We start from the raw sequence: 16,763 nt of genomic DNA on the forward strand, positions 1-16,763 counted from the left end.
CTTAAACTGTATTAGGCGGAGCCTCGATTTTATGGCCACTTCCCTCGGGTGCAGGAGTGCGAGTTCCCAATCCAAGTCCTCCATCGTGCCCACATCTGCCTCCCACCTCGCCCTGAGTGCCCGCAAGTCTCCCAACATATTATTCGTCAATGTTTTGTATGTCATGGATATTGCCCCCCTCTGTATCTGCTCCTGGAGTAATCGGCCCTCAAGTGGTGCAAACTGGGGTATGTCGGTAAGCGATATGTGCTGTGCTCCCCACGCGTGTCTGAACTGCAAGTATTTATAGTATTGGGTGTTGTGGAGGCCAAAGTCCTGCTGCAGCGTCTGGAAAGTTTTAAGTTCCCCCTTTGCTATGACATCTCCCACCGTGGAGATGCCGATGTCGTCCCACCTGTGGAATCCCTTCAGTTTATGCAGCTCTGTCAACCACCTACACGACCACAGGGGTGTCTGTCTGGTGAGCCGTTCATGCCAGCCCATCCTAATTGTCGCTCTGCGCCACGCCATCAAGGTAATCTTCGTCGCAGGTAGGAGCTGGCGGCCTCCTTTCCCGCCATACAAGAAGTGTAGTACCGTCTTATTGCCCCATTTGGACCTCTCTAGAGCATAGGTGGGATGGTCAGCCGGGGCGTGTAGCCACTCGTTGATCGGGGCAAGGTGTTCTGCCCAGTAATAGGCCTCCAGATTAGGCAGCGAGATTCCCCCACTATATTGGTGGCGTTGCAGGGTCGTGAGTGCTTCCCCAGCCACAGGAAAGAGCGGAGATCAGCGTGGATCGTCCGCAGTGTCGCATCTGGTAAGGGATAGTACTCATTTTGCAGGGCGTATAAAAACTTCGGTAACAGGATCATTTTATACAGGGCAGCTCTGCCTAACATGGTGATCAGCAGCGGTCTCCATCTATCCATCTCCGTCCTCGCTGCCCCCAACACCCTAAGCACATTGTCTGCGTAGGAGCGTCCCCTGTCCCGGGTGATAAAGACCCCCAAATACCGGAAGCCTTCCGTAGTATGAACGAGCAACTCAGGCAGGCACTCCCCCCGCGGCTCACCTTGCGGGTCGTAGAGGATCGACTTATGCCAATTTATTGTGTGTCCGGCCACTGCCCCAAAGTCGCCTAGTTCCCTGAAGAGGGCCGGTAGTGTCCTAGCCGGGTTCGTCACATATAGCAGCACGTCATCGGCGTACAGGGAGATCTTCTCCTGGTCAGCTGCCGAGTCCCCCCAGTGAAAGCCAGTCACTTCCTGATTGAGCCGGATGCGGATCGCCAGGATCTCGATCGTGAGGGTAAAGAGGAGTGGGGACAGCGGGCACCCCTGGCGGGTCCCCCGTTCTACCGCGAACTCTCTCGACATTCGCCCATTCACTCACACTCTCGCCCTAGGGCTCGAGTATAGAAGACTCACCCAATGTCGGAACTTGGGCCCGAACCCAAAACGTTCGAGAGTGCCCATTAGGAAGGGCCAGTGGACCGCATCGAATGCCTTCTCTGCATCCAACGAGAGGAACCAGTGTGGCTCACTTTTGTCACCGACTTCCTGGAGCCAGTTGTGCGTGCGCCGTAGGTTAAGTTTAGTGGCCCTGTCCGGCAGGAACCCGGACTGGTCTGGATGTATTAGGTCCGTTATGACCTGTCGGAGTCGCCTTGCCAGAATGGTGGCCAGAATTTTGTTCTCAACGTTCAGAAGGGAGATCGGGCGGTAGGAAGAACAGTCCTCCCTGGGCTTGCCCTCCTTGTGGATCGGGACTATGGTGGCTAGGGCCAGGTCTGGCGGGAGACTACCGGAGTCAAACGCACCCGCATATAGTGATTTCAAGTGACGTGCCAGGAGGTCCCCCGTCGGTTTGAAGAACTCCACCGGGAAACCATTAGGTCCCGGGGATTTCCCAGGTTTCAGGACAGCCACTGCCTCCGCGATTTCATCCATGGATAGGTCGGCTTCCAGCGCCTCGCTATCCTCGGGGGTTAACTGCGGCACTTCCATGCTACCCAGGAACGACTGCACCACCCCGCAATCTCCGAGGTCCCTGGCCCTATAAAATTCTTCGAAATAGTTCGCAAAGGCCTCTGCTATCGCGACATCTGACGTCGCTCGTGCCGGGCCCGGTATCCCAATCCCGTCAACCCATCTGGCTGCCTGCTCCCGCCTGCTCAGCCATGCCATGAGTTTCCCGGATTTGTCGCCTACATCATACAGGCGATGGAGGGTGGCCAGCGCCTGTGTGCGCGCCTCGTCCGTGGTTAGTTCCCTGTATAGCCGTTGAGTGTCCAGCAGAAGTCTCAGATGCCCCTCCCTCTTCGATTTGAGGTAATCAGCTTCCTGAGTCAAGATGTTCGCCTCCACTCGCGCTACCTCCTCAGTGCGTTTCCTTCTGGCCTCCCCCACCCTTGAGTTGAAACGGTCCCTCAACACAGTTTTCATGGCTTCCCATAGCGTAACTCCCGATTGCACCGACCCCTCGTTTTCCGCCACAAAGACTTTGATGTCCGCTCTAATGCCCCCTAGAATCCCAGGAGTCTGTAGGTCCCACGGCGACATGCGCCACTGTGCCTGTCCACTCCCCCTGCCATGTCCTATGTGTACAAACAGCGGGGAATGATCCGAGATACCCCTCGCCTTATAGTCGGCCGAGTCCCCCTTCGAGAGTTCCTGTCGTGTAGTGAATATATAGTCCAATCTAGAAAAAACCTTGTGGGCCCCAGAGTAAAAGGAGTAGGCTGCCTGCACAGGATGAAGCCACCGCCACACATCAGTGAGGCCAATCGTGTCCATTCTGCGCGCCAAAGCAGTCACTGCAGCCACTGCCCGGGAGTTCCCAGATCTATCTCTAGTCGTGCACATCACATCGTTGAAATCCCCACCCATAATCTGCACCGTGTCTGCCGTGTCAAGCAGTATGCTCGTGATCTCCTGCATCGTCCGGTTTTGTAGTTTGGGTGGAGCATACACTGACAGCAACGTGTACCTGCGCCTCTTCCATGTCCCCTGTACCCCAGCAAACGTGCCCTGCGGGTCCAACCATGTGCGTGTCACTGTGAAGGGTGTCGTTTTCCTAATGAGTATGGCTGTGCCCCGTGAGTCCTTAGTGTATCCAGCGTGCGCTAAGACTATGTAAGGCCCCCGTGCTAAGAAAGCACAATGGTTCCCCCTCAAATGTGTTTCCTGGAGGAATATGATGTCTGGTGCCATGCGTTTAATATAGGCATTGACCAAGCCCCTCTTAATTTTGGAACCCAAGCCATTTACATTCCAGGTTAGCGCCTTCACCCCAGCGCCATCTCGGGTTGTTTCAGTTAGTGTACCTGCCATTGCACTTCACACTGACCGCCGAATACCGGACTCTGGGCCCAGGGTAGTAGCAAGGGTGAACTCTGCTGCCTCACTGATACCACCCCCCTTCCCCCCCAACTCCCCAACACCCCAGCGTGGGATAAAAACAGTACCAACATTCCCTACCATCCCCCTCCCCACCTCCCTCCCCTTCCAGCTGCGCCCCAACATGGGACCAAACCATCCATGGGAGCAGGTCAGTCGCCCTCCCACACATCCCTCCCCAGTCTAAACTGTGTTTAGTTCAAACACACAAAAGAAACAAACTGCAGGGGGTGTGCCAACTTGCGTGCTCCGTTATGCCGAGCTGCCATCTCATCCGAGCTGCACGGTCCTGCCTTCAAGAATGTGAGTCCTGAGTGTCTATGATCGGGTCTGGACCCGAGGAGTCCCGTTCCAGCTGACGGATCTCCTTAACCAAGGGGTGTAGTGATTCGCCCACAAGGTCCATATCTTCCTCACCGGATGAGGGGCCTTCCGATCCCTCCACGTCGTCTCCCTCGGAGCGTATCCCGTTCCTCAGACTGCTGAACCTCGAGCCCGCCACTGAGTCTTTGCCTGTGGAGTCCGATCTGCCCCCCCTGTTGTTCGCCGAACCTCGAGTCCTATATGGCGTCGCCGAGACTGTGTGTTGGGTCCTCCGTATCCTCCGTCGCTGCGGCTTCGGCCGCTCCCAGCTCGATCCTTCCCTCACTGTTCTGTCCATTGCGTCACGACTGGCCGTCTCCCTACTGTTCAAGATAGGGCGCTCCTCTAACCACTGCCACGCGTCTTCCGGATGGGCAAAAAAGATAGACTTGTCCTTATATATCACCTTCAGCTTGGCCGGGAAGAGGAGCATGTATTTAATGTTCAGTGATCTCAGTTTCGCCTTCACAGCGTCGAAGGAGCGGTGCTGTTTCGAGACCTCCTGGCTGTAGTCCGGGAAGATCATTATTGTAGTGTTCTCCAGGCGGATCTCCTGGCCTTTCCAGTATTAAGCTGTTTCCCTGTGTTGTACGTTGCAACTGTGCATTATTCTCCCGGACCGGTCCAGCCATGTTGTTAGGTACAAGCAAGTAGGTGGGGTAGAGCTAGGCATCTCCTGTCAGAGGAGACCCAAAACGACAATCCAGAACAAATGGAGGTTGTTCCACTTATCTGCCTGTTAGACCTGTGGCCAGTGGGCAATGGAGCAGGAAAAGGACATAGTAAACCCCATGTGTGCCCCCGCACCACACCTAAAAGCTTGACCTACCGCAAAGGATCTCTTGGATAGCTGGAGGAGCCTTGCAATCTGCATGCATGCCTGGGGTTCTACAGGGGTCCCATAGCTCCAGTAGTGGCTGCTAGCGGACCCGGGTGGTGGGGCAGGCGCAGGGGGTTGAGGAAGGGTCCACTTACCTGTGCCCGTCACCTCTCCTCCGTCCTCTTCTTACTGACTCCGGCCCTGCAGCAGGATGCAGGAAGCAGCAGAAAGCACCCGGCTTGCAGCCTCCCAATTGCCATTCACAATGCTGCAGTGCAGCGTTGTGATTAGTCTGAGACTGTGGATCGGTGCTCCGCCAGGAACTGGGGGCCTTGGCATGTTCCTGCATTGAGAAGATGCGAAGTGCGCATGAATGTTTGGCCAGCCCTATCGGGCCGGCCAAACAGTCCAGTGCACTTAGGAGTGGGCAAATCACTCTTCCCCTGCTCCTCTTTCGTCGGCGCAGTACCACCCAAACGCAAAGCTGCAAAAGAAGGAAACATAAAAGATAAATGATAATGCGAGTTATCATTTTATGTTTCCTTTACTTCACTGCTGCGAAGCAGTGGGACGACGCCCCTCCGCCTTAGTGGAGGAGCCGCTCCTACAGAGCTCCACCCACCCTCACACACAGAAGTAATGTACGTACATGTGCCATTCATGTCGCACCTGGATGGGTGTAGGACCCGCTTGCAAGGGAGTGACAGATCAATTTAAAAAGTGCAGGAGAAACCAGTAATCCAATCTCCCTGACAAAAACTGTTCAAATGACCTGTCCTGCCGGTGCGATCTTCGCTCTGCCCCCACTGTGAGCACTCCACAGCCTGGCAGGTGATGCTAGTCGTGCTCAGTACGGTTCTTCCGTACGGTGCTCACCTCCAAGCCTCAGAGCCCCGCTCTGGGTTACCATCCATGTCACGGAAGACCTCCAGTGCACATGCATGACTGGTGGTAGTGCTGAGGGGGGGGGGGGGGGTGGTCATCGATCTACAGAGCTAGCTGCAATGAACCGAGGTCAGGGTGCATGCTCTCAAGAACCACACAGGGGACCTTGCTCCATCCCAACAATGTGTGGGAGGATCTTTTGTAACTCAGATGTCACGCACTCATTAGCACATGGTTTTCACCTCAAAATATAATGCACAGATTGTCGTGCTTCAGGGAATCCACTAGAACATTTGGTGAAATGCAAATTACCTAAACAGGTCACTTTTATGCCACAGAATATAACCTTACTGGAGGAAGTTATGCCCAGAATGCAAAAGGTAACACAGGGGGGTTCGCTCCCAGTTCATTTAAAAGGAATGACCACCCCAATGATGTGAAAGATGAAGATAGAGAGAATGAGGCATATAAAGATCTTTACACCAAGAGTATGTTCACACAGTGGACAGTGAACAGAAAGGCTGCAGAAAGTGTCAGGGCATTTGTTCTGGAGAGACACTTTCACATACGGGTAACAACAGCCACAATTGCTTCTCGGCCGGTTCTTTTCTTTCCCGGAGAGATACTCTCCTCACTGAAGACCCTACAGAAAGGTGAGATCCAAAGACATGTTTGGAGAAAGTCGTATGAAAAAGTGATTAAAAAGGGTGTTCTAAGAGGAAGAATGTTCACCCCTCTAAACATGTATTTGCGAGAATTAGCAGATGCCAGTGAACACATTGGGTCAAGTGGAACAGTGAGAAATCAATGACCTACAGGTTGGTGTACAAGAGATTTTGTACAACAATGCATATCCTGCTTGTGTTAATGTGTCTTATCTTGCATGCTACTTAAGGTAGCCTGAAAAAATATGTGGCATTAACAATGATCATAAATGTATCAAACCTAAACATACTTAATAGAATGAGAATTTCTGAATCTCTGTATGGCTTGGAAGAGCAGTTTATCAGAATGAATCAGTGGAAACGAAGAAATGACATGAATGAAATCCATTCCGAAAACTGGACTGGTACAAGAGAAACCTCTGTAACCCACAACAGTGACAAACTAGGTTACTAACGTATTGAGCAGCTATGTGGTGAGTTGGCTGCCACCTAGCTGCATAGACAAAGCACAGAAAGTCGGAGGAGTCGTTCCTCTTTCCAGGGTGCTGGCGCGTCCTGTCATAGGTGCTAGCATCCACAGGGATCGGCATCGCTTGTGCTTTCCCATCACCACTCAGGTTACCAAGCCAAGCCCTCAGGGGCAGCTCCTCTGCTAAGGAAAAATAAAATTATAATAACATCGTTATTATCATTTGTTTTCGTAGCTATGAGGTTGGGTAATGCTGGTATCACAGCCTGGGAGGGGTAGTGGTTTTTGCACAATAAGTCCGCATGCCAGTTTGAACGGCCGTCTTGGGTTGGCCAAACAGTAATGTGCACTTAGCATGTTCTCCACCAGGCTGTATTAAATATCCAGCCTGGGTGGAGAATATGCACTGGCTCCCAGACCCCATCTGAGCGCCAAACCACGGCGCATAGACCAATCACAACACTGCTGACAGCAGCATTGTGTTTGGCTTAGGAAAGCCTGTGTGCTTCCTGCTTCCTGGACTCGACAGGAAGAAAAGCAATGACAGAGGAGAGAAAGCAGCCATGAAGAGGTAAGTGTTTTTTTTGTTTATATTGACCTCAGGGTAGGTCGCTCCCCCTCCTCTGCAGCGCCACCAGTGCTCATCTGCCTTTGCCTGCTGCCTTGCTACCTTGTCCGCTGCTCTCTCCGTATTGCCGTTGTTGCTCCTTGTCTGCCTGCTGACCCCTCTTCCTCCGTGTATCCCGTGTGAGTGCCCAAAGCGCCGTTACTGTTATTGTTATTGCTGCCTGTTGACCCCTCTTCCTCCGTATACCCTGTGTGAGTGCCCCCAGAGCGCCTCTTCTTTTGCCTATTTTTTTCTGCTTTTTCGCCTGTTTTTTCGTCCTTTCTGGGCCTCGTCGTTTTTTGGCCTCGCCGCCTGTTTTTCCCGCCGCTTCTCCCTAGCCCCGCCTATCCTCCCGCCACCTACCTCCCAGCTGACCCCTCCTCCCCGGCTACCCATATATGTCGGCCGCTGCGAGGCAGAGGTAGCGACCCTTGAACTCAGGGTAGGTCGCTCCCCCTCCTCTGCAGCGCCACCAGTGCTCACCTGCCTTTGCCTGCTGCCTTGCTACCTTCTCCGCTGCTCTCTCCGTATTGCCGTTGTTGCTCCTTGTCTGCCTGCTGACCCCTCTTCCTCCGTGTATCCCGTGTGAGTGCCCAAAGCGCCGTTACTGTTATTGTTATTGCTGCCTGTTGACCCCTCTTCCTCCGTGTACCCTGTGTGAGTGCCCCCAGAGCGCCTCTTCTTTTGCCTATTTTTTTCCGCTTTTTCGCCTGTTTTTTCGTCTTTTCTGGGCCTTGTCGTTTTCTGGCCTCGCCGCCTGTTTTTCCTGCCGCTTCTCCCTAGCCCCGCTTACCCTCCCGCCACCCGCCTCCCAGCTGACCCCTCCTCCCCGGCTACCCATATATGGCGGCCGCTTCGAGGCCGTGCAGCGGGCGCGCCGCTGGCGCGCCGAAGGCGCGCCTAAGGCAAGCCCGTCTGCGCTCGTCCGCGCCTGGACCGCGCCCAGTGCCAGGACCCTTGGCCCCCGCAGACACCATCCCACCCGCCGGACCTACGACGCCACCGAGCTCAATGCACTCAACGCCGGCCGGATCCCTGGCTGCTACCGAGCCACCCCGAGGCGCACCCACGGACCTTTCTGCTGCCACTCCTGCAAGTTCACCTGCATCCGAACCTACACTACACCAGCACCGACCAAGACGAGCACCAGCAGCAGCCACCTGAAGTGCATCCTGCTCAACACCCGCTCCGTCCACAGACACGCCGTCGAGCTCTGGAACCTGCTCGATACCACAGCCCCGGACGTCGCCTTCCTCACGGAAACCTGGATGAACGCCTCCTCAGCGCCCGACATCGCCATCGCCATCCCGGACGGCTACAAGATCATCCGGAGGGACCGCGTCAACCAGACAGGAGGAGGCATCGCCATCATCCACAGGAACACCATCCGCATCACGACCAACACCGACGACACCCTCTCGCCCACCGAACACCTGCACTTCCAGATCCACATCAACCCCAAGACCACCCTCAGAGGCACCCTCATCTACAGACCCCCAGGACCACGCACACAATTCAGCGAAGACATCGCCGACTTCATCAGCCCGCACGCCCTCCCCTCCGCCGACTACATCCTCCTCGGGGACCTCAACTTCCACCTGGAGAACAACAACGACCGCAACACCACCACCCTGCTGGACAACCTCGCAAACCTCGGACTCAAGCAGCTGGTGACCACCCCCACCCACTACGCCTGACACACACTCGACCCCGTGTTCTCATCCAGCAAGGACATCACCTTCAGCCACGCCACCAGACTCCACTGGACGGACCACAGCTGCGTCCACTTCAGCTTCAGAAGGACCACGATCCACCACCACCAGAAACAGGTTGCACGCAGAAGCTGGAACAAGATCACAGCCGACCAGCTCGCGACTTCACTGAGCAAGAACCCTCCCACCGGCGCAACGAACCCCAGCCAGGCGGCCACCAACCTCGCAAAGTGGATCAGCAACTGCGCAGATGACCTCGCCCCTCTGAAGACCCCGCCTAGCAAACCCGGCAGCAAGAAAGCCCCATGGTTCACCGATGAACTCAAGAGCTCCAAGAGGAACTGCCGAGCCCTCGAGAAAGCCTGGCGCAGAGACCCAACACCGGACAACATGACTGCCCTCAAGCTCGCCACCCGAAAACACCACCAACTGATTCACGCCACCAAGAAAACTGCATTCAAGGAACGACTGGACAACAACGCACATAACAGCAAGGAACTCTTCAACATCGTCAAAGAGCTCTCCAACCCCAACGCCGGAAACAACGACATCACCCCTTCACAAGACCTCTGCAACTCCCTCGCCTCCTACTTCTACAACAAGATCGCGGACATACACAACAGCTTCAGCACTCAACCGACGCACGCCACGACCGAACCACCGCCCCCCACCACCATCCTCCGCGCCTGGACCCCGATCAGCACCGAAGACACCGTCCGCACGATGGCCTCTGTTAGAATTGGGGGTCTCTGGTTGGCGCAAGTATGTACTTGTGACAAGCAGGGACCCTCTCCTCTAAGTCAGGGCGAAGGATGACCCCTTAGATTACCCTTGCTCACCCTCTAGGTGCGTGGCGTGAGCAGCCAAGGCTATTCTTCAGGCGTTATTCAGTTAAGCATTTGTAATCACACACACAGTAAAATATACCAATCCCCCCACAAATGGACACCAGGCTGTGAATATATAAAAAATACGCTTCTTTATGTAAAAATATATATATGTATCTCAGCAGACTTATCACAAGACCAAATAACGTTTCAGTAGCACCACAGGTGGAAAATAGGCACTTTCCTTCTTAGTTGCAGTTCAAAAAATGGAGATTTCTTTGTTAATGCGCTTTTGTTGTAAATTTCCTAATTTCAATAGTTCTCTCAGTGTTCTCTCCTTTTAAAAGATAGTCTCTCCTTGTTCTGGGGCTTTGGGACCCTCCCCGGCCTTCGGCGTGCCTTGCAGCGCCTCTCCTGCTTTCTACGGGGAAACTGACACAGCCCCTACCGCGGCTCACGCATCGGGCGTGAGCGCGCCTGTGCCGGCCCCGGCTCTTCCTCTCGGCTCGAGGACAGAGTCAAATGCGGGCCGGCCCAGCGGTGCGGGAGGGCTCTGGGAGCAGAGCGGCAGGTAGGAGGAAGCTCGGGGTCCCTGACGGGGAGTACTGACGGAGCACTCAGCTCTGACTCACCCGTGGGGGCTCCGGGCACACGGAGGCTTCTCTGCGCAGCTCCCAGGCAGGGAGCGATGATGGGGAAAGAAGGAGTTGCAGGCCCCGGGCCCGGTGGTGATTGGATGAGCACTTCTTCTTCTTCTTTGGCGAGAGTCGGCACCGGCTTGTGCGACTCCGACGGGGGCACTCTCGGATCTTTGACGCCAGCGGGCGTGTGCAGGCAGGCAGGCGCGGCCCGCGACCCTCGGCACGACGGTGCGGGGGGGTCTCCTCAGCGGGGCGGCGCGGCCTGGCAAAGCCTCGGGAATTGCGAAGCGGGGTCACAGGGCACGGACTGTGCAGCTGTCGACCCGGCGTGGATCACAATCCACAGAGGAAATTCCGGCGGAAGGGGGGAGAGCGCTTCAAGGCACTCCAGTAGCAGGCAAAGGGGCAGAGGAGCAGGAAGCCAAGCCTGGGGGCAGAGAGCGACTCCGATCGGAGCGAGGCTCTCACAGGGCAGAGGCTGGCAAGCTCCCGAGTGCCACAGCCCTAGGAGGGGCGATGAGGGGCGCAGTCTGGCTCCAGCAGGGAAGCACACACGGCTCGAAAGTCAAGACGAGCAAAAGCACCAAGGACCCACTAGTCCTGGGGTCCAGATCAGGGGGCAAGCTCAATCAAGCCCTTGGAGAATGTTTAAAGCACAAAGAAGCAAAGTCTTTTCTCAGCAAGTCTTCTCCTCTCCTTTCTCAGCAAGGCAAGCAGCAGGCCAGTCCTCCCAGCGTCTCTTCTCCTTCTAGTCGGGTAGAGGTCCTTCGTGGTAAAACAGGATTCTAATTTACAAGGAGCAGGGCTCCTACTTTTATACACAGTTTATTTTGTTCTTACAGGCCAGGGGGGCCTTTGCATAACTGCTCACAGCCTCTGAGCACTTGTGGTGGGTACTTCTGGCTTCTGCATTCAGTGTGAGGACAGGCACATCAGCCGCTCCCCAGGGGGGCGGAGCCAGCATTGTGGGGACAGGGTCAGCCAGGAGTACCTTGTTGACAGTGCTTCGCCCTTCCTGGGCCAGGTGCAGGCTGAGTCATCAGTCGCTCCCCAGGGGGGCGGAGCCAGCATTGTGGTGGCAGAGCACAGCCTGATGAAGAGTCCAGGGAAACTCCTACCTCCCACTAAGGTGTAATCCTTCCATTCACCACCTGTCATCCCCCAGCCCTGTCACTCACACAACCCAGACAGTCAGATACACATCCAAGCAGAGGCGGGCTGAAATGGTTAGGCAAGCAAATGCTAACTTTCTAAAAGTATATGTAACAAAACAAGTACCAATGCTGAGAATTTCAGTTTACCAACAAATCATTTACCAAAGTAGCTGTTTTGAATGTAACAAAAACAACCCGCTTATAATATAGCAACATTCGAGATTTATTCTCTTTTATAGAATTTTTTCACTTATTATAACACTATTTTTAGTGCATGGAAATACAAACAATTTTATATACAATATATACATCAACGAACATAAATCACAATAAAACATTTACACACTTCATACATGCTTGGCCATTCAGTCATACAAAACACATTCACACAATATGACCTAAATGTAAAAGAACAAAAACAATAGGTCCACGTATCGGTAGTAAATCAATGGAAACGATCCTTTCGTGATTTACAATTCTAAAGTCTGTACAAGTCACAATTCAAAACAGAGTGACCACATCTCTCCCCAAACCCGAGTGAAGGACGGACGGACGCCTTTTCTCCATCGCGGTGGCTCAGCCACTCTCAAATAACAAGGTGAAACTCGAAGATGCCAGCGAGTTAGAAGCCATTACTCTAGCGGCCCCCGCGAGCACTTCTTCCTTTGGAAATACATTTGAATTTCGAGTTTGGAATCTACTCTTTCACCGTTTGATCATTCGACAGGTGACTCAAGAACCTTTCCGGTCCTGAGGAGAACCCCACCAGTAAATAGGGGTTTGAAACGCGTCGACCAACCAAGTCCCGTATCTGGCTTATAACTGGTGTTTTACAACGGCCCTTTAACTTGCCACAAGAGATGTGGTCACTCTGTTTTGAATTGTGACTTGTACAGACTTTAGAATTGTAAATCACGAAAGGATCGTTTCCATTGATTTACTACCGATACGTGGACCTATTGTTTTTGTTCTTTTACATTTAGGTCATATTGTGTGAATGTGTTTTGTATGACTGAATGGCCAAGCATGTATGAAGTGTGTAAATGTTTTATTGTGATTTATGTTCGTTGATGTATATATTGTATATAAAATTGTTTGTATTTCCATGCACTAAAAATAGTGTTATAATAAGTGAAAAAATTCTATAAAAGAGAATAAATCTCGAATGTTGCTATATTATAAGCGGGTTGTTTTTGTTGCATTCAAAACAGCTACTTTGGTAAATGATTTGTTGGTAAACTGAAATTCTCAGCATTGGTACTTGTTTTGTTACATAGGTTTGGTTGGACTCAGCCTTGCTGAGTTAGGAGTCAAGGCCCTTGTGTGTTTTTTAACTTTCTAAAAGTAGCATTTGCAAACACAGGATATTAAAATAAACTTTACTAAAAGAAGTATTTTATTATTCTGAGTTCAGGCATACTAAACATGATTGTCTACCATGTTCCCTGAGCCTGCTGGGATTATAGAGTGTAATAATTCCAGCAGCCCATCTAGCCTAAAGGGAACAGGTAGCCTTACAATAGTGAAAAACGAATTTGGCGGTAATTCACTATTAGGACCTGCCACTCTCATCAGAGCATGTCCTACCTTACACTTACAATGCACCCTGCCCTTGGGCCTACCATAGGGGTGACTAATATGAAGTTAAGGGAAGGTTTAGGGGCTGGCAAGTGTGTGCACTTGCCCAGCCAGCATTACAGTACCAGACTGCACGCAGGTTCTGCAATGGCAGACCCTAGACACATTTTAAGGCTGCTTCTGTGGGTGGCGCAACCAGCGCTGCAGGCCCACTAGCAGTATTGGCATTTACAAGCCCTGGCACTCCTGGTGCACTTTACTGGGGACTGACAGTAAATCCAATGAACCAATCATGGACATCAATCACAGTTACACTTTATACAGGGAGAGCATATGCACTTTAGCACTGGTCAGCAGTGGTAAAGTGCCCAGAGTCATTAAACCAACAAAAACAGGTCAGAGAGAGTATTGGAGGAAGGCAGAAAGTTTAGGGATGACCCTGCCAAGAGGGCCAGGTCCAACAGCCTCCATCCACTCCGGATCTCCGACCGACCCCTGCCCTCACCACGTCTTCAACAAGGCCGACTCTGTCATCGCACCCCACCTGCGGGACATCATCAACACCTCCTTCGACACCGCTACCTTCCCGGAGAGCTGGAAGCACGCCGAACTCAGCGCTCTACTTAAGAAGCCACCAGCCGACCCCACCGACCTCAAGAACTACCGCCCCATCTCGTTGCTCCAGTTTCCTGCAAAAGTCATCGAAAAGACCGTCAACAAGCAGCTGGCCGCCTTCCTCGAGACGAACGGATCCCTCGACCTCTCGCAGTCTGGATTCCGGGCCAACCACAGCACCGAGACTGCCCTGATCGCAGCCACCAATGACATCCGAGCACTGCTCGACAACGGAGAATCAGCGGCCCTCATCCTCCTAGACCTCTCCGCGGCCTTCGACACTGTCTGCCACCGCACCCTAGTGCAGCGCCTCAGCAACGTCGGAATCCAGGAGAAGGCACTGGAGTGGATCATCTCCTTCCTCGCCGGAAAGACACAGAGAGTCCGCCTCCCCCCGTTCAGATCAGAAGCCCCCAAAGTCATCTGCGGCGTTCCTCAAGGCTCCTCGCTCAGCCCAACCCTCTTCAACGTCTACATGAGCCCCCTCGCAGCCATCGCTCGCCAACACAACCTCAACATCATCTCCTACGCCGACGACACCCAGCTGATCCTCTCCCTCACCAACGACCCCACCACCGCCAGAGCCAACCTACACGAAGGGATGACAGACGTTGCCAAGTGGATGATGAACAGTCGCCTGAAACTGAACTCGGATAAGACGGAAGTCCTCATCCTGGGATCTTCACCCTCCGCCTGGGATGACTCCTGGTGGCCCCCCGCCCTGGGCAGCGCACCCAAACCAACAGACCACGCACGCAACCTGGGCTTCATCCTGGACTCCTCCCTCTCCATGACCAGACAAATCAACGCCGTCTCCTCGTCATGCTTCAACATCCTGCGCATGCTACGTAAGATCTTCCAGTGGATTCCCACCGAGACCAGGAAGACGGTCACCCAGGCCCTCGTCACCAGCCGTCTGGACTACGGCAGCTCCCTCTACGCCGGTACCACCGCCAAACTCCAGAAGAGACTCCAGCGGATCCAGAACGCCTCAGCACGACTCATCCTGGACATCCCCCGTCGCAGCCACATCTCCGGACACCTGAGAGACCTGCACTGGCTCCCGGTCAACAAGAGAATCACCTTCCGTCTCCTCACCCACGCACACAAAGCCCTACACAACCAAGGCCCAGGATACCTCAACAGCCGCCTCAACTTCTACGCTCCCACACGCCAGCTTCGATCGACCGGCCACGCCCTCGCCGCCGCCCCCCGCGTCCGAAGAGCCACCAGAGGAGGAAGGTCCTTCTCCTACCTGGCCGCCAAGACTTGGAACTCCCTCCCGACTCACCTCCGCCTGACCCAGGACCACCTCGCCTTCAGGAAGCAGCTCAAGATCTGGCTGTTCGAGCAGTAGCAGACCCCCCCCTCCCCTAGCGCCTTGAGACCCTCCGGGTGAGTGTGCGCTATATAAATGCAGTGATTGATTGATTGATTGATTGATATTTCGTTCCCCTTTTACTCGCCACACCCATTCCCTGCCAGCCGCCACTGCAAGCCCTGCTTCGTGGCATAAGCAGGAAGTCTACCAAGCAGCAGCTTCTACTCTGCTGAATGCGTGCCAACTGTGCTCTCTCCCAGCAGCGTCCACTACCACTCACTGTGCGTGCAAACTGAGCAAGCATTTCACCATCAAGAACAAGACAAATAATTACCTTTGTTATGCCTAGGACCCCTATGTTGGGGCTAGATGAGGTAGAGCCATTGCCTGTTCCAAGTAATCCAGCCAGGATGCATGAAAGCCCCTCAAAAAAGATTCCTCTGAAAATAACAAATGCATAATTTATTATCTTTACTTTCTTTGTATTCTTTTTGCAACAATCAGACTGCAACATTTTTTCTAATACATTTCGGGTGATTTTAGAGGTGCTTTTCTCATTATGCTTCATGAATTGTTACTTCCAAGGTTATGAGTCTTAACGCACCACTGTTACACTTTAGTAAATGTATGTATTTATGTTTGTAGTACATTACATAGGATACAATCTAGGAGTGTTGTACAACAGGAAATGGAGACCATAGAGGATCAAGTTCAGAAACATCTGACTTCAGGGGGAAGATATCATCTGAGTGGGACCAGTTGGCTTAGAGGTCTCCAGGGCGCAAACAAAGACTATATGCCACTGATGAAGAGGATTCAACCTTCTGATGCAACTTTAAAGGTCCCAAACATGTCAATGAACCAATCACAGCCCAGCACAGTAAAAAGCCTAAAAATGTACAGCCTAGATCAGGGGACTTAATCTGGGGTTCGAGGCTTAATTCGAGGGTTCACGACTGTGTTACAAACTTAAACAATACTAAAACGAATACATTAAAGTTAATAAAGTATATACAGATAAAGAAACATCATTTAAAATATGAAAACGGTTTCTATATTTGATTGTGAATTGAAAAAAATAGCTCAATATTTGAGCAGTTGTAAGGCGTGCACTTATTTTTGTATATTATTTTGCGGTTTGATTCATAGCAATTGCTTAGACCAGGGGTTCCCATCATTCAATGATGTTACAGTGAGGGTCCCTGGATTCCAATAACGACTCAGTGGGGGTTCCTAGATTATTTTTGTATTTTGTATTTTTTATTTTTGTATAGCGCGTAAGTCACCAATAGATTACAGTAATGAATGAGTAGGGATCCATAGAAGTCAAAAGGTTAACAACCCCTGGCCCAGATAATTTAGATATAATTGTTTACTATAAAAAAATTCCTATTATAACGGCATTATTGGGCCTTATTTCAGTGGAAGCAGGTAAGTAGAACTGAGAGGGGTGCGGGGGACGCACACACACACGCATGCACACTCACTTTACACCCATACATTCACATGCAGACACGTGCACCCACTCCCAAGAACAACACTTATTCATAAATACACATATATACATACATACATACATGCACACACCAAACAGCCAATAAAAAAACAACACTTACCTGCTGCAGCTCTAGGGGAGAGAAACCTTGGAGGTGCCAGGGGGGTTGGGACTGCTGCTTCCCCTCATTGTCTAGCCGTAGGCCAGCCAATGAGGGGAGGCAGCAGTCCC

At 52.6% G+C, this 16,763-nt stretch overlaps 1 protein-coding gene across 3 annotated transcripts in view; it reads right to left on the bottom strand.

The window, feature by feature from the left end:
* SLC23A1 (solute carrier family 23 member 1) overlaps positions 1–16,763 on the bottom strand; it is a 447,395-nt gene that overhangs the window by 33,953 nt on the left and 396,679 nt on the right. For all 3 annotated transcript variants that reach the window (XM_078653352.1, XM_078653351.1, XM_078653350.1), the window contains one exon: positions 15,372–15,477. In XM_078653352.1, coding sequence (XP_078509478.1) covers positions 15,372–15,477 — 106 coding nt within the window. The remainder of the gene's footprint in view (positions 1–15,371; positions 15,478–16,763) is intronic.

This window comes from Lissotriton helveticus, chromosome 7, assembly GCF_964261635.1.
Source record: "Lissotriton helveticus chromosome 7, aLisHel1.1, whole genome shotgun sequence".
NCBI classification, from domain to species: Eukaryota; Metazoa; Chordata; class Amphibia; order Caudata; family Salamandridae; genus Lissotriton; species Lissotriton helveticus.